At 51.4% G+C, this 16,931-nt stretch overlaps 6 protein-coding genes across 6 annotated transcripts; 3 read left to right on the top strand and 3 right to left on the bottom strand.

The window, feature by feature from the left end:
* Positions 1 to 1,479: 1,479 nt before the first annotated feature.
* On the top strand, positions 1,480 to 3,385 carry COCMIDRAFT_31381 (uncharacterized protein; the record flags this gene model as incomplete). Its single annotated transcript, XM_007683932.1, has 4 exons — positions 1,480 to 1,633; positions 1,686 to 1,798; positions 1,852 to 2,276; positions 2,332 to 3,385. The coding sequence occupies 4 exons, from the start codon at positions 1,480 to 1,482 to the stop codon at positions 3,383 to 3,385; spliced, it is 1,746 nt and encodes a 581-aa protein (XP_007682122.1).
* A 2,112-nt stretch (positions 3,386 to 5,497) lies between these two features.
* COCMIDRAFT_79455 (uncharacterized protein) lies at positions 5,498 to 6,040 on the top strand (the record flags this gene model as incomplete). The annotated part of the gene is made up of 3 exons (XM_007683996.1): positions 5,498 to 5,542; positions 5,588 to 5,641; positions 5,702 to 6,040. The coding sequence occupies 3 exons, from the start codon at positions 5,498 to 5,500 to the stop codon at positions 6,038 to 6,040; spliced, it is 438 nt and encodes a 145-aa protein (XP_007682186.1).
* Positions 6,041 to 6,887: 847 nt separating this feature from the next.
* COCMIDRAFT_31379 (uncharacterized protein) lies at positions 6,888 to 7,421 on the top strand (the record flags this gene model as incomplete). Its single annotated transcript, XM_007683931.1, has 3 exons — positions 6,888 to 6,935; positions 6,986 to 7,039; positions 7,128 to 7,421. The coding sequence occupies 3 exons, from the start codon at positions 6,888 to 6,890 to the stop codon at positions 7,419 to 7,421; spliced, it is 396 nt and encodes a 131-aa protein (XP_007682121.1).
* Positions 7,422 to 8,317: 896 nt separating this feature from the next.
* Positions 8,318 to 10,273, bottom strand: COCMIDRAFT_79682 (uncharacterized protein; the record flags this gene model as incomplete). Its single annotated transcript, XM_007683995.1, has 3 exons — positions 8,318 to 9,545; positions 9,598 to 10,150; positions 10,207 to 10,273. The coding sequence occupies 3 exons, from the start codon at positions 10,271 to 10,273 to the stop codon at positions 8,318 to 8,320; spliced, it is 1,848 nt and encodes a 615-aa protein (XP_007682185.1).
* A 1,148-nt stretch (positions 10,274 to 11,421) lies between these two features.
* Positions 11,422 to 12,572, bottom strand: COCMIDRAFT_36 (uncharacterized protein; the record flags this gene model as incomplete). Its single annotated transcript, XM_007683861.1, has 3 exons — positions 11,422 to 11,586; positions 11,651 to 12,318; positions 12,377 to 12,572. The coding sequence occupies 3 exons, from the start codon at positions 12,570 to 12,572 to the stop codon at positions 11,422 to 11,424; spliced, it is 1,029 nt and encodes a 342-aa protein (XP_007682051.1).
* A 451-nt stretch (positions 12,573 to 13,023) lies between these two features.
* On the bottom strand, positions 13,024 to 16,529 carry COCMIDRAFT_31376 (uncharacterized protein; the record flags this gene model as incomplete). The annotated part of the gene is made up of 6 exons (XM_007683930.1): positions 13,024 to 13,098; positions 13,151 to 13,216; positions 13,267 to 13,367; positions 13,419 to 13,494; positions 14,426 to 14,975; positions 15,064 to 16,529. 6 exons carry the CDS (start codon positions 16,527 to 16,529, stop codon positions 13,024 to 13,026), a joined length of 2,334 nt encoding a protein of 777 aa, XP_007682120.1.
* Positions 16,530 to 16,931: the final 402 nt, after the last annotated feature.

Here is a 16,931-nt window from a genome sequence, read left to right as displayed (position 1 = left end):
TGTCGAATGTTTGTCCGAGACAGCGTCTTTTTTAGGAGGTTCGCGCACAAGAAAGGAGCGGCCACTGCAATTGAGACATGACATGTACCTGGACGGTATGAAGGGCGAGGGCCGGGTCGGACTTGGGGCGCCATTCAGCAGCTGCCTTATTTTTTGGTTGCGTTATTTTTGTTACAGATTTGGAGCGCAGATTGCGATCGCGCCGGCTTCCCCTGACACCTCCCGTCCGCCTAAATTGGCGAAAGGTCAAGGGGACAGGGGCAATGTGAGTTGAGCGTTAAAAAAATTGCGTCCGCGGGTCGTGGTACTGGCACTGGGAAAAAGCACACCGCCTTGGGCGACTAGCAAGTCGTCGGATCGGCGTATAGATGGATGGAGCCGAATGCGGATCCGCCAGAGGATGCGTAGAGTAGATACGGTGTGGTAGCATGGCTAAAGTCCGGAAGCCGCACTATTAGGATGGGCAACGTCAAGACTGTTCCGGGTTGTTGGTGCGTGGCAAAGAGGCGTGAGACAAATCCCGTAAGACGAAGCCGATTAATAATAGACAACGTGTTGCGGATCAAGGCCACGCATGCATGGACACAGACTTGTTGATGAAAAATGCCTCGATGCCTGACTATGGTGTGGCTCGATACGAGAGCTGAAGCAGACGAAGCCCGAGGGGACGGAAGTACAACAGGAACCCGACAGCACGAGTAGAGAGAGAGAGAGGGCCAGACGGGCTTGATGGCGGATGGTTAATTGCGAAGGTGTCAAATGGATATGCCCGACAGAAGCAAATGGGCGCCATGGATGGGGATTGGAGCCCATCGGTGGATAATGCGGCGTTCGCTGCAAGGCCAGCCAGACGCGTCCGTTCCGAATGCTCCCGACAATATGCACGTCTGCCCCATGATCCCTGCTACCCGGCCGCTGTGGCTGTGGCACGTCGAAAAAATTATGGGCGTGCCTGTCTGTGTCGGCGGTTTCAGGTAGTCGGAGCCCAGGCAAGAGGATAGAGCGGTCGTCTGCAGTCTTCGTGACAAGATGCGTTGCAAGCCGCTTGGTTCATCTGGGCGTATGGCCGTTAGACGGGTAAGAGACGGGCGTTCAGCATGGTGGGAGCAAGGGTGGGCAGGTTGGGGATGGGGAGAATGTAACTGGCGTGATGGTTACAGGCTGACCAACGCAACGGGCTGGTCTATGCTTCCCCTACAGGCACACCTTGACGGCGAGAACGGATCTCCTCACGCTGTCTCTTGTGCTTGCGGACCCCAGACCCCTCCCGATAGGCTATTCGTTATGTAGCCCCAATCCTCCGCACGCCCCAGGCGGCCTATTTCCCTGACATCTTTTTTCAATTGCCGACGGAAGTTTCATCCCATCTCAATGCACCGATACAGGTCGCTTATAAAAGTGACGGCTCCTGCCCAAGCCTTCCGCTCTTCAATCCCTAAACCCTCCCCTCGATACATGGCTACAGTTGCCACTCACAATATGCCTTCTGCCACTCGCCCCAGCTACGCCCGCAAGTTGACCACAACTTCGGGCGACTATGACATGTCATACACCCCAGACGTCCGCCGCAGTCTCGGCACCTACGGCCTCACCCCTCCAGCCGTCGAGAGCTACGATGTCCAGACCGACCGATGTGAGTTGCACTACTATGACCTCTAGATTTCAATCGCTGATTTCCCCTTCAGGCCTCCGCCTCCTCGCCATGAAACCCACTCCCCTCGAGAAATTCCAGTACCTCGTCCACCTCCGAGCCACCAACGTCCACCTCTTCTACAGACTTCTCGGCGAGAACATCAAGGTAAGCAAATGCCACCCATAATTTGTGCAGAGTCACAACTGACACGTACCCAGGAATTGACTCCTCTCATCTACACCCCGACCGTCGGCGAGGCCTGTCTACGATGGCACGAGATCTGGACCCAACCTGAGGGCATGTACCTCTCATGGAGCGACCGCGGCAACCTCCGCAAGATCCTCGACAACTGGCCACACGAGGTTGACATCACTGTCCTTACTGATGGTTCCCGTATCCTCGGTCTTGGTGACCTTGGTGTCAACGGTATGGGCATTCCCGTCGGCAAACTCGCTCTCTACACGGCTTGCGCTGGTATCAAGCCCGACAGCACTCTGCCCCTCACTCTCGATTTGGGAACCAACAACAAGGCCCTCCGTGATGACCCTCTATACATGGGTTCCAGGATGCCCAAGATTACCGCCGAGCAAGAAAAGGAATTCCTCGACGAGCTCATGGTCGCCCTTACCGACCGATGGCCCAGGTACGTAGCAATCTTTTTCCCCGCCTCATCTGCCAAAACACTAATAATAACCCAGCATCGTCATTCAATTCGAAGATTTCAAGAACCCCTTCCCCGCCCTAGAACGCTACCAGAACCAATACTCCATGTTCAACGATGATGTCCAGGGTACTGGTGCCGTCATTGTTGGTGGCTTCATCAACGCCGTCAGGGCCTCTGGTGTCCCAGCAAAGGACCACCGGGCTATCTTCTTGGGCGCCGGAAGTGCCGGTGTTGGTGTTGCCAAGCAGATTGTTGAGTATTTCATCAAGGAGGGTCTGACAGAAGAGGAGGCTCGTCGCAAGTTCTGGTTCGTCGACTCAAACGGACTTGTCACCCTTGACCGCGGCGACAAGCTCGCTGACCACAAGGTCTACTTCGCTCGTGACGACAACAACGGCCGTCAATACCAGTCGCTCAGCCGCCTCATTGATTACGTACAGCCCACCATTCTCATGGGTCTATCAACCATTGGCGGTGCTTTCAACAAGGACATTCTCGAGAAGATGGCCTCGTTGAACAACCGTCCCATCATCTTCCCCCTCTCCAACCCTTCCAGCAAGTCTGAGTGCACATTCGAGGAGGCCGTCCTTGCCACTGAGGGCCGCTGTCTCTTCGCATCTGGCTCTCCTTTCCCATCAATGGAGTACGATGGCAAGCTGCTCACCCCCGGCCAAGGAAACAACATGTATGTGTTCCCAGGTATCGGACTTGGTGCCATTCTTTCCAAGGCTGTTTCCATTACACAAGACATGATCTACGCTTCCGCCGAGTATCTCTCTACCTCCTTGAACAGGCAAGAGGTTGCCGATGGCTGGTTGTACCCTGACATTCGCCGTATCCGTGAAGTCTCCGTCGTTGTCACCCGCGGTGTTATCCGCGCTGCTCAAAAGAACGGCGTTGACCGTACCGTTGAACTACGCGACATGAGCGACGAGCAGCTCGATGACTTCATCAAGAAGAGCATGTACGACCCACACACCGAGAACCAATATTTTGACCGCAAGATGTCACAACTCGTCTCAAACGAGAAGCTCAACGGCACCCACGTTGGCGTGGCTGAGGTCACCAACGGCATGGCTCACTTGTAGTCTTCCTTGTCTTCTTTGTCAACACATTTCTGGCGCCAACATTTTTAATCGCTGAATATGTCATCTTCTTTTTTCCTTGGTTTCGGTCGTCACATTATTTGGGCACTAGGGAAATTGGGAGACTAAGTTTTCCTCCTTTTCCTTAGGCGAGGGACTAGAATGGTTTCGATACCCTACTATTTCATGGCTTCCTATCTCTCACAGGACAACGTGTAGTACATGTAGATATTTCTCTACTCGGTGTAGCCGGGCACACCGAAAAAGGGCAAGAATGCAATAAGTTTAGAGTTTATATATCTTGAATTTTTTGTGAAGTGTGCTTTGAGTGAAAATGCGACCTGGGTGATGCACTGTAGCTGAATGATATTCTGTTGAGACTTGCTTACCACGCCATTCCCCCTTCCCCGTCTGAAGAAAAAAACTATGTTATTCACGGGAGACCCTCCACAACAACCCTCCAATCCTCGTCTACTACCCATCTCATTTCCCCCCTTCCTCAATTCCCCAAAGCGCCAAACTCATCCATCTCCCACACCAAACCATCCAAGAAATAATCTAAAACCCCCATAATCCCAACCCATGCCCTTAACACGCCAACAAGTCACATTCCCACTACTACTACCTTACTACTTTTCCCCCAGCCCGCGTAACACACTAACGGGAAGGCCCGCCAACCATCCCCCCGGTTCCCCCATCCCGCAGATACACCGGCAAGCCCAGGCCACGGAGTAGGCGGTGGGACATGGGACCGGGGGGTGGTTGGCGCGGGAAGGGAAAGGGGGCGCACTGGTGCCCTTTTTGCGCACCCCCCACAGTGTTGCAGAAAGGAGACTTTGCCTATTTGGGGGGGAGTGTTGGGTGGTTGTGCGGGATGGGAGGGCGGGGGGTAGTGAGGAGGATAGGTTTTTTTTTTAGTCGTATTTCTGTAATCAGTGTATTTCTTGTGCTTGGAAGGGTTGATGGGTGTCTTGGTATTTCTCTTCATGTGCGTAAAACCTGATGCGATGGCTGGGTCGGTGGTGATGGATTGTGGGGATGCCGACTCAGTGTGGGTTTGATAATGGGTGGGGGTGGAGAGATAGGGCGGAGTTACACTGGTATGCTGTGAAGAGGAGTTTATATCTTGTGCCTCTCGCATCATGTACTTTTCTAATCTGGTAGTTTAGTGTTAGAAGATGATTTCAAATTATTGTGGTATGCTTCAATCACAATTTCCTGTGCTGTTGGGCGGCTTCGCTGGTTGTTACGATCGTGTAAGCAGTGAGTAAACTTTAAATAATAAGCCGGTAGCAAACGTAGAGTGACCAAACCTCTGACCTAGCACCATCTTTAGACTACATCCTTAATCTCCTCCTCCTTAACATTATCCTCATCATCTCCTACCTTCTTCTTATGTTCTGTTACTACCTTATCCTCTTCCTTCTTCTTCTTTCACCAGCGTGCCATTCTACATTTTAGGTTATACATAGTGAACGAGTCTAGAGAGTGCAGCACCCACGAGTCCTACCCTAGTGCACCGCGAATACCTTCGCTATCGTACGTTCCCGCTAAACTAAAAGGTAGAGTATGATAGAAGAGGCACGGTGAACTAAAACTCATGGAATTGCATGATTATTTATTGTACATGAGTGACCTCCTCTTATAATTATTAGCTTGGATCGGAGCTTCTGCCCAAGGGTCACTAGTAACAATGTGCACCGGCATAGTAGTTGTTGTGGTTGTGTTAGGGTCTAACAATAGGGGACGTTCTTAGAGAGTTGAGTGTGAGTAATTGGTGACTAGATAGAATTTTAGTTGTATCTCACATTCATCGACAATTCGCCATGTTTACTTGAACGCATCTTTAGCATTTTTACGACACTATACCCACATACATACACACATTCTATGTGAGCAGTGAGGGACGGAAGTGTGAGGCTGAAACGCCTGTTGCTCTAGTTACGTGGTGAGTGTGAGGTCCGTTTGCTAACAATTTTGAACAGTGGGTCTTCAACTAGACACACACCCTCTCACTTACACATATAGCCCCAAATTCTCTCGAACCTCTTCTTGTTTCTCCAATCCCACAGTTTCCACACCCACAAGCTTAATCAACTATCCACCACCCACGCCATGGACGACGCCAATAATCCCAAAGGATGGACCGAACGTGAGATCGTAAGTGCAAACACCTTGACAAAGAGCAACACTAACCCCGAACAGCTATCCAGCCTCTTGTATCTCATCCAAAAGGACAACATCACTCTCGACTGGGATGTACGTACCCAAACTCGGGAAGCAAAGTACGCGCGGAAACCCTAAGCTAACACATCACAGGATGGTCTCTACGCTCCCGAACGCACTGCCAGTGGCTTCAAGCAGAAGACCAATAAGCTCATCAGGGCGTTCAGGCCAGAGTGGGATGCCATGGCATCTGGTGCACCCGTCCCTCAGGCAACTCCCAAGAAGGCACCTGCTACCCCTCGCAAGCGCAAGCCCAACAAGACCGATCAGGAGGACGGCGAGGATACCCCCACGAGTATCAAGAAGTCGCGTGGCCGGCCGAGCAAGAAGGTTGCTACGCCCAAGAGCGAGGATGACGAGGCGGACTTGGACGTCAAGGCTGAACCAAAGGAGGAGGAAAACCAGATCGATAACATCGATGTGGAAGTTTGAAACTTCTGGCTATCAGGCAAGGGAGTACGCGTAGCATGCACGTGTACCGTGTGAGAAGAGGCGAGTAGGTTCCACCTCAATCATTCAAATGAAAATTTAAATGGGGCAGTGTCCTGCATCAAGTGAACTTGATTCTCCCTTGGTGACACCCGAAATGTAATCTATCCGTATAGTTAAAGTTCTTATAAAGAGTAGGGCACAAACGCGTGCGCAATTCTCACAACACTATTCACCTATGTGCTCGTAACACTGAGCGAAGCCATTGACTACTTACCCTCAACTCTCTAAGAATATTTCCCATCACAAAGCCCTAACACTCCAACATCTAGCCTGAAGTGGCCTCTACTAACCCAATTGTTTATAGTCGACCGGCTCAAAGGCACGTTGAAAGATGAACTAGCTGTGATACACGGTAGTAATGCTAGTGCTGGTTGCACTACACCTAAGAAGGCGGTTACAACGCTGAGGAAGCGGAAGGTGAGGGCGGATCAACTTCGCAGTACCAAACCCCTGCATACCTCTTAAATAGAATCTAGACAATGAACTAGTAGCAAACTCAGAGTAACTAAACCTACGACCTGCACAATCTTAGAAGACATCCCTAGTCTTCTCTATCTCCTCGCCAACCTGAAGTGACGCACATGCATCGACACTCACATTCATTGTATGCCTCCATCACTAGCATCCTCATTCACTTCGCACCAGACAGGCTCCCTCTCACTTACACATATACACTCAATCTCTCTTAAACTTCTTCTTCTTCTTTCCCCAACCCCACAACCTCAACCAACATCCATCATCCATCATCCACACCAAACCCCAACACAACAACTACAACCAATCCAAAATGTCCTCCACCGACTCAACTGCAAAAGGTTGGACTGACCGCCAGCGCGTACGCTCTTCCTCACCCAATAAAACTCACAGTCAGACTAACCAATGCAGCTCGCCTACTACTTCTCCCTCGTTGAGTATTCAAACATAAAACTAGACTTTACCGTTCGTCCTCGCTCTCTCCCCTCTTCCCCACTTCTACCGTAACAAACCCGTACTGACACACCGACCCAGAACGCAACCCCGTCCCGAGGGCAAATCCGTAGGCGCATGTCGCATCATGGTCGACCGACTCAAGGGCACGTTGAAAGACGAGTTGGCCGCACTGCGCGGTGCTGACGCCGGGGCTGATGATAGTACTACGCCTAAGAAGGCTGCTACAACTCCGAGGAAGCGCAAGGCGAAGGGGAAGGCGGAGGCGGAGGTGGAAGAGGAGAATAACACGCCGGTGAAGCGGGAGAAGAAGAAGAAGAACGTCGAGGATATTGATGAGGAGGAGGAGGAGATTGAGGATGTCATCCAAGATAGTACTAGGCCAGAGGTGTAATTACTCTGCGTCTGGTACCCAGCTCATCATCCAGAGTAGTATCGGGGGCAATGCACCTAGCAAGTTGAAGGCTGAAGCCTATTAATGGATAGGTCGAATCCGATAGCTATGAAAGCATATCCGTGTGTAGTGTCGCCCTACTACGCTTCTTGCTCTCCCTGGAAGAAATCAAAAGGAGAAGCGTATACCTATGTAGAGGAATGAGAGAAAGATATATAAACAACACAACTAGTATGTGCGCAGGCATACGATAGAATGGTGAGGCTTCTTAACCGACAGAGGAGGATCTTATACGACGCTTACTTTAGAGGTATGCTCTTCTACGAATAGGCAGTAGCAGGTACGGATATAAGCTCTGGGCACTTTCTATCTCTATACCCGCGGGAGATCTTCATCCGTGAACGTTAAACTCATTAATCCATCAATCATTTATAGTCTCTCCAAGGGACATACAGAGTTTCGGTACCGTGAAGTCGATTAGATACATGTATCTCTTCACTTACTCATGAGGACATTATCTAACAGTTGTTATATCACCTGGTACGGGCTATTAAAAGTCGTTAGATGCAGTAGTAAAGCACATCATGAGCGGCACTTCACAGCATCACGAAACAACCAAGAAAATTCTCATTCATAAAGATTCAACATGAAAACCGTGATAAGAAAATCCAATCTCTCATACAATCATTGACGAGCAAAAGCTAAAAATAGGAACAAAAAAACTCGACTGGGTATCAAAAACTATTCTCTCATACTTCATCCTGGAAAAAAGCCCCCCCTGTTCCAGTCATGAACCGTCATCGTCATCATGAGTTTCCTCCATGGCCCAGTGTGACAACACGGGTGTCAATTTCCAACGTCCAAACATATTCCAAAAAGACAAAACAACTTTCCATCTATCGTGTATAATCCGGCTTTGTCGCTTTGTTAACGATTGGAGGCGGCCCATCTGTATCCGGATATGGCAAAGGTGCACCAGGTGGCGGTCTCGAGAACGAAGAACCGGGAGGTGGCGACATGGGCGACATAGGCAACCCACCTGAAAGAGGTGGAGGGGGTCTCCCATCTTGTAGAGGTGTCTTGGGAGGTCTGGGTGGTGCGTTCGACATGCGATCATCCCAGCTAGTTGCCGAACTGACCATTGATACCGGCCGCCCAGCTGAGAATTGCTCATGGGAGCGGCGGCCAGGGGCAACAAGCTCGCCAGAATGTCGGTGCATCAGGTCGTGGTAATTTTCGGAGACTGGTGATGGCGGCTGCTCCTCAGAGTTTACCACCAGGTACTTGTCGTTTTCTGATGGCCGACGCTGGTCTGCTGGTGGAGGCCGGAAGGCTGGGTGTATGTTTGTGTAATACTCGGGTGAGAGCTCCTCAGCTGGGAGTTCGACGGCCATGGGCGCTGGATCTGGGACACTGGGAAGGGGCTTGTTCGGTGCTTGGGCGCCAGGCGAGTATGGCGATTCTCCTTTGGCTGCGCGTTCCCATCGTATTTTGGCGAAGTGGATACGTGCAATCTTTGCGGCTGCATCCAACGTCATACCTTGTACGATCTGGTCCGCCAGGTACATGCGCGTGTTCGTGCTGATATCGGCCAAGGCGTTCCATTCGTTCATGCCAAACTCGCCTACACCGACGTTTACGTTCAGGCGATAGTAGTTTTCCTGGTTAACATGTCGTTTTGCGAGGTGGTCCTTCATCTCCTTGTGTGTCTTTTCACATCCTTCGATCTTGGATATCAGTCTCCGCCTGGCCTCGGCAAAGTCTCCCATGCCGCCAGAAACAAACCCTTCCCACCACAAGTGTTGCTGCGCATTTGTACCCTCCGGTCGTTTTCCAGTGCCAATACTGATGAAAACACCAACTTCACGCCCAGGCCATTCGTTGCAAACGGCTTCGTCCAAAGCCATAGGTGCTGGGTTATATTTGCCAGAGCCTTCATCGAGGAAAACTGATTGACCAATCTGGATGGGTTTGAAAGCCAACGCAGTCGCAGAAGTTGCTCGTCCGGCTTGCCATATTGTCGCGTTGGGTTCGATAGCGGGTTCTTTGCGTGAGTCATAGGAGCGAAGAAGTATCTGGCCCCCACTGGACTTTCTGGTACCTTTGTAGACGGCCGTGACAGCGCTACATATTGTTAGTCAACTTGATTTTCGTAAAAGAACAGAAAGTGACTTACGTCTTGGTGCGCTCTTCGCGATTGTCGTAGAGCAAAGCGTGCGGGTTCCCCCACTTCATGGCAGCGATGCGCATGTTGACGGGCGACATGCCAATCTGACTGTAGTTGCTGGCGTTACTAGCACTCCTGTGCATACGACCCGATGTGGCGCTTCCTGGTGTCATAGGCAGCGATTCTCGCCCTTCGTGACTGTCGTTGCCTTCATCATCGTAGATGGTGTGTTCGCGCACACACTGCATGATGGCTTCCTCCAGCTTCGACGCCTTGAACAATGTTGACCGGTACGGTATGCCCGCAAATGTCTTGTCCGTTTCAAAAACTCTTCTCGTCATGCGCACGTAGACGTCTTTGCACGTCTCCACGTCCATTCTTAGCCGCCCAAGCATTATAGCAATCAGGCCGCCGGTACCTGTCCCCACGATAAGATCGAAATGTTCGCATGGCTTTGGTACTTCGTGTCTTTTGGGTGCACGGCCGTGTATTTCGACAAATGTTCGATGCATCAATTCCTGGAGGATAATGAGCATAGAGTACCCCCGCACGCCTCCACCATCTGTCAAACATGTTAGCGACCCCGCCCTATACTGAAGCCGCGCTTCGAGCACGTACCTAAAGACAAGATGCGCAACGGCGGTCCCTTTGTCGTATCCTTTCTGCGAATCCCATTGCTTGCCATGTCGGGCACAGTAGCCGAAGCAGTTGGCAAAAGCATAGAGTGACTGGCACCAGCAAAGTGGTTGCCTGGAGAAGACGAGTGCAGCTCTCCTATAGGTGGAGACTGAAAATAAGGCTGGTTGATAGTCGGATCTACCGGGTTGGGTGTTGACGTTATATCAGGCAGCGCAGTGGGCCAACTGGCGGAGCTGATTGTGTGATACGGGAGGCTGAGCAGAGTCTAAGCCTAGGCGCGCGCGCTGAAGGCGCTCAAAGACGGTGAGAGTAATGTGGCTGCAACCGGCGAGAGCAGGCGACGTAGGAACTAGTCACAGGAGAGACAGTGAGTATGTAGGGTTCACGTGGATTTACTTAAAAGATTCTTGAGCTTTCTTCGCCCTGGGACAGCAGCAGCAGCCAGTTGGTGGGCCAGCACCGTCATTCGTCATTCGCCAAGCATAGCTTCAACCGAACTGCACCGCCACCTCGAAACCTGGCACATCCCGGCCTCGCTTTGCTGCCAGAGCCCAAGATCTTCCGCTTCTACCGGTTTTGCATCCAGAGATGCTCTGCCCTTGCAGCGGCAACGCGGTGACCCGCTTTGCCATCTGAACTCTCCCCTGTCACGACGGAGTGCGAATCCATGCCTGTCCAATCACTGTTGCCCGGTGATGACTCGGATAGTCACGCTTCCATCGCATCTCGCTCCCTCCGGCCGAATCAACATAGCGTGCGGATGTTGACCCAGGTTGAGCAAACAGACCGTACTGTTGTGTCGCTTGTGTTTGCACAACTCGCCGGTCACTGAGTCCGTATTAACAACTGTGTACCCAACCCGCACAGGCCAGCTACATGTGGGGGCCAAAGGGTGCGACTAGGTCCATGCAAGAAGCCCTGAATAATAGCTTGAAAGATTGTGTAGAAAGTCGGTACAGGAGGGTAACGTTCCAGGGACCATACGGCTACCCAAAACCTTATTGCTTTCATGACGTACGCACTGCACTTCACTCCGCGGGGTATATGTAAGAGATATATGGAGTCTTCATGGTTTTACAATCCAGGTGATGCTGAATCAGTGCAAACATCGCATATGTGACGACCCAGATTACTCTTTCTCACAGCGAGTCTTGCTAACACCAAGGATGAATGAAGCCTGAGCATACCGTCGCTTTAAGCTTTCTTCGGTACCTCGACCAGTCCCTTGTTCTCCTTTGTTCGCCACTGTATTGCTTTTGCAATATGATACAGCACCTCAAGAGTGGGCATACAAACACCTGCATTCTTCCCCGCCTTAAGCGGCTCGCCTAATATGTTCTCGAACTCGATAAAGTTGCCCTATCAATGTCAGCATTAATTGTTGTGCTTACTCACGATAAGCTTGACCGCCTCAACAACGTACTTTTTCTAGATCCTGCTGCATGCTCGGCTTCAAATAGCTTTCTAGCGGGTCCATGTTGATTGTAGCTTCCACAACATCGTCAGGTAACTCCACTCCGCATACCGCTTTAGCAGCTGTGACAATTTCTTGCATGGCTGGCCTGACAAGTCCATCAAGTGCACCGTCAGCAAGGCGTATGCGCCCATCATCTAGACCCGTAATAGCGCAGATTGGATTCAAGGCTGCGTTGAAGACAAGCTTCTTCCAGCGATCATATAGGACATTGGGCGAGTACTGGCAGTCAGTCTTTCCTCCTTTGCTGTATAACTCGACAAACTCTTCCGCCCTTCGCTCCGGAACAGCGGGGTTGATGTTCGAAGTGGGAAAGGCTCCGACAAGCAGTCTATCGGGTTCGTCGTGCACAATGACCCCTGGTGAAGGCTCCGCGCTACCAATCATGGAAATTCCAGAAAGAATCGGAACATTGGGATGAGGGCGAAGAAAAGGCTTCTCGATATTGAGGCCATTTTGGAGGAGAAGAAGCGTCGTCTTGCCGCTGTTCTTGGGAAGTGCTGGTGTGACAAGCTCAACCGCTGTAGGTGAAGTATCGGGTACATTCTTGGTACAGAGTATAACATAGTCATATGGTGGAATGTTCTCTTCGACAAGGTTGGGAACAGTGTTGCGAACTCGGAATCGTTAGTCTCGACGCAAGTGCTGCAGTAGGAGATGCGAATCGCTGCATACCAACGCTGGGCCGCCAACCATTCAGTGTTCCATGATCGCAGCTATTGATTGTAAAGCCTTTCTCCTTGACAGCGTTGTAGTTGGATCGCAGCACAACGGTAACTGTTGCAAGACCGCCGACTTCCAGATTTACAGCGGCAATAGTGCCAACAGCGCCACCGCCAATAATGAGGACCGTCTTCTTGGAATCAGCCATTGTAGAATGCAAAATGTAGAGTTTCTTCGCCGTTATGAAATAATGTTCGAGCAGCCGGGTTTACATGCCGTGGGCGAGATAGGTGCGTCACGCTAGTGGGTTCGGAGGGGCAGTGACATAGGAATGTGACTCCCAAACATCTTGACTACGGTCGAGTGTACCTGCTTAATTAGGCTATTACGCGCGGCACACATGTTCATCATGTCAATGGATTGGTGCACAATATGTTTTGCGGTCCCTTCAATCGAGCTCCATTTGATGCATATGTAGGTTACAGTCCGTAAATTCGTGGCTGGTGACCCTGTGTCGCCAAATCTTCCGCCTCACACGCCTTCATTCGTGTTATACTGATGGTTGATGCATTGCTTGATTCGAAGGTAGAGCCGTCCATTCCATCCGCCCGAAGACTACGCCGAGAGCCCAGCAAAAGAGAGAGAAAGAAGGCGCACGCTTAGAAGACAAGAGCAGCACCCTTGGTCTTCTTGTCACCACCAAGCTCGAAGTGCTTGCATCGCTTGAGGGCAAGCTATTCCGAGGTTAGTAGCGGCATAGAGCGTGGAGTGTACAGAGAAACGTACCTGTGCCTTGGTCTTGCAAGCAGTGCACTCTAGACGGAGAACGACCTTCTTGGTGGTTTTCGCCCTCTGTGTATTGTTAGCGCCGGCATCGCGTAATCTATTGCAGTCGATCGTACCTTGTGGAAGACGGGCTTGGTCTGACCTCCGTAACCGGATTGCTTGCGGTCATAACGACGCTTACCCTGTGCGAACAGAGAGGCCTTTCCTGCCTTGTATTCTACGACGTCTCAGCATGTGAAGGTAATGTATGGGAGTGTGGATCACTAACGGGTGACCTTGTGCTGGGTGTGCTTCTTGCAGTCCTTGCCCTTGCAGTAGGTTCGGCGGGTCTTGGGAACGTTGACCTGAAAGGCGGAAATCAGTATTGGTTTCATGGCTTTCCGTATGCATATTATCTTTCTTGAATGACAACTGGACATGCGACACGAGCGGGCGAGTATATGCGTGGATGACGGGTCGTGAATATGCGGCGGAAGCAACTCGCACGAGCGGGCAAGCGAGTCAAAGGCGATTTAGTATCGGCGCCGCTCAACGTGAGGGTATCTTTGGCTTGTAGCAACCGTTCCGCGATAGAGTACGACATGGACGCCGTAAGTACTCTGCACTGAGATTTGCCGCTTCTCCAACCCACACCACCTGCGCCCAATTCTTTCCAATGACCGCTTTCAGCGCAGTGATGCTTTCTTCACCCCTCCAACGAACCATATATCCCACATGTCGAGGCCAGTTCTAGTATTCGATGTTGTTGTGATATTCGCCGATCCGCATTTTTGCCATCGTCGTCGAAGATTCGTCATGTCGCTCGCTCGTGCCATGGCTGTCGTATTGCGCAATCTCAAATAGCAAATACTGCACTCACCATTTTGACGGATTTTTGCTCTGTGGTTAGTATGAGCGAAAAGGTTGGCGGTAGTGCTGGAGATGTTGATGCTGGGCGGCCGATATTACTAGCGTGTGTGGGCTTCGGCTAGGTTAGTAAGCCAAAAGCTCATGCGCCACGCACCAGCCACAGCCAAAGGCTCAGGGCGTCACGATCAATTTGCATTCGCAGTGTTGTTCAATATCCAGGCATGCAAGGATGAGGTTGAAGCAAATAAAAAGTAAAATTCATCGTTGTGGTATCATTCGCAGCAAATCCAATGAAAATGTCTCCCCGTCCATCTTCTCTTGATTGTCATAACCGACTTATGAAGCCATTCTGAAGAACAAAAGAAATCCAAAAGTGCAATACTAGTAGACAGGACGGCCTTCTTCCCATTTCTGAACATCCTTCACATCCTTCACGTCTTTTGAAGCAGATAGAGGGCTGCTGCCTATACCAAGACTGAAGCGCCCGCCGTCTCGGGCACCACTACTTCGACCATCCTCGAGTCGCCTCACAGGGCCAACCCACTCCCACATTCGAGCAACGTCACCACTGGCTGTTGTGCGGACACCCGCACGGACATTGCTATTCTTCTCAACTTTCGCCTGGACTCTTTTCCACAGTTTCTGCCGACGCGACGCATTAAATTCAGTACGTAAGACGTCGTCACGAAGCTGTGTCATGCTAACGCCCTTTTCTACACCAGGAGCCTGATAGCTGAGTGCAGCTTGGTCTTGCAGTCTGTCATAAGCGTCGCTGGCTAGCTGCTTTGCGCGGATTTCCATTGCTCGATTGCTAGTATACGAGTATTTTCCGTAAGAGCCCGTAGCAATCACCAGGAAGAACATTACAATCTGGAGAAGATGTCGTTCAAAAGACTGTCGGAGGGATCGTCGGACGCTACAGGAGAGGGAGAGCTTTGCGAGAGAGGTTGATGCAAGACGTCGTTTGCCGGTTGTTCTGTATCCACGGAAGAGGAACTGATTAGTACAATTCCATGTCAGAAAAGATGCACACATGGTTTGGGACCTGAAAGAAGAGTACTTACTCATCAGTAGTTTGAACTACCTCTTCACGCATCAAAAGCTCAGGAAAAGCCCTGTCGAACAAATCGCTAAACTCTTGATCCGTCAAGCTCTTGCTTTTTTGTGCAGCCATTTGCTCCTTGAGGTCAATTTCGCTGACTTCGGGGCTTTCTACGGGGTGTCCTTCTGCGTCAGGCTCACCACATTCGTACTGTGCCTTGCGTTGTCGAAGGACCTCCACGGCTCTGTTGGCAATGCCGTTTACTTTACGAGTTTTCTCGCTGTCCGGCTCGCATGTCGGTGGGAGGGGCACCAGGCCACCAAGTGATAGTGGATGATCCTTCTTAATGAAATCGGGATCACATCGTACATTCAAACCTCGATAGCACTGGGCATGTGGTGGGCAAGGCTCACACTGCGGGAGGATTTGATCAGCCCAGCTCGGTATCTCCACACCAGCAAGTGCAGTGGCCTCTCGCCCAATACCGCAGAAGCCAACATTGATCTTCTCTTGTCGCCAAACGCCGGCAAAGGCCGCTGTAGCAGTAAGTAGGATAGTTCCTGCCATTGCTTTGATGGTACCAGTAGCCTTGTCTTTCTTCTGCCTTTTCCTTGGTGGGAGAATGTCCACCTCGCCGGCCTTTGCACGCTCACGCACCAGCTCGAGCTGCTCCTCGGGCGTAAACTCTTCCCCGGCATCCGCGGTATCCTCCTCCTCCTGCTTCGTACGAGGATCGGCAACGTCAAATGCTCCGCGTGTGGGTACCATAATGCCATCGTCTATTTGTTCAGTCTTGGGTTGGACTGTTCGTCGGCGGTGCACATCACTCTTGCGCCTCTCATGCTGGCTGTACCCTGTGGTCCGCCTTCGACGCTCGCGCGCGATAGTGTCTGGTATCGCCGGAGAGCTTCCGCTCTGAAAAGGGTTTTCCTGGGTAAAAGGGCTCGCCGCATCGTTACGGTGCCACGCTTCTGGTTCGGGTGATGGCTCTTTTGGAAGTGGAAGTGGAGCAGGTGTAGCGCTCTTGCGTGTGCGTCTAGCTGCAGGCCGCTCGTCTATCTCAGGCTCCACAGCCCTGCTGTGCTTTGCGGGCACAGTGCGGGAAGGTGTTTTGGAACGCGGTGCAGGCGCATCTGTCTCCTCCGTTGTTGCGCGCCCAGTTCTTCGTAGTGTTCGTCGCCCGGTCACAGGTGCGGGAGCCCCGGGCGTTTCTTCTTCGATATCGGTTGTATCCACTGTGCTGGCTGAGCTGGAAGGTACGTCTACAATGCCCCGCGTTGATCGCTTCGTCCGCGCATACGCCCGCTGAACTTGGGATTTTTGGGGTAGGACGATGTCGTTGAAGAGGCCTACGAGAATAGGCTTCTTTGCCGAAGATGGATAAGTGACGCCGTGGCGAAGGAGGATGCTGCGGAGTTCGGGCACCGTGATCTTGTTCGCATCCACACCGTCTTCGTAATACCAGTACTCCCCGCGCGCATCCGCCATCTTGTCGTCAGAGTATGTGCGAAGTCTGGACACGGAAAAATGTTTATCTTGGCGTCTGATGATGAGTCCGTATGAAAAGCTGTAGGAGGGGACGGTCCAGGCGGATACTTTGGTACTGTATGTAAGCAGTAGGTGGAGCAAGGAAAGTCTGTTTCGCTTGTTTGTGATGTCACCAAGGCAACAGGACGGTGGCCTGGTCCGTGCGCTCTCACGGGCTTTTCGTCTCTTGTACCGTCGCTTCAAAACTTTAAAACCTTAAAACAAAGTCAAACGCGACAAAGGCTTAATGTCATCGTGTACTAGGATAGTACCAGTAGTTTGTAGTTATCTTGAACTGGACGTTTTGTCGTGAAAGTCTCTCTGTTGGCATGTTTCACAGCTCGAGACCAGCTTTTGGACAAG

Source organism: Bipolaris oryzae (genome assembly GCF_000523455.1).
Source record: "Bipolaris oryzae ATCC 44560 unplaced genomic scaffold scaffold_0, whole genome shotgun sequence".
NCBI lineage: Eukaryota > Fungi > Ascomycota > Dothideomycetes > Pleosporales > Pleosporaceae > Bipolaris > Bipolaris oryzae.
The sequence above is the reverse complement of the archived record's forward strand: the minus strand, read 5'-3'. Positions and strand labels throughout refer to the sequence as shown.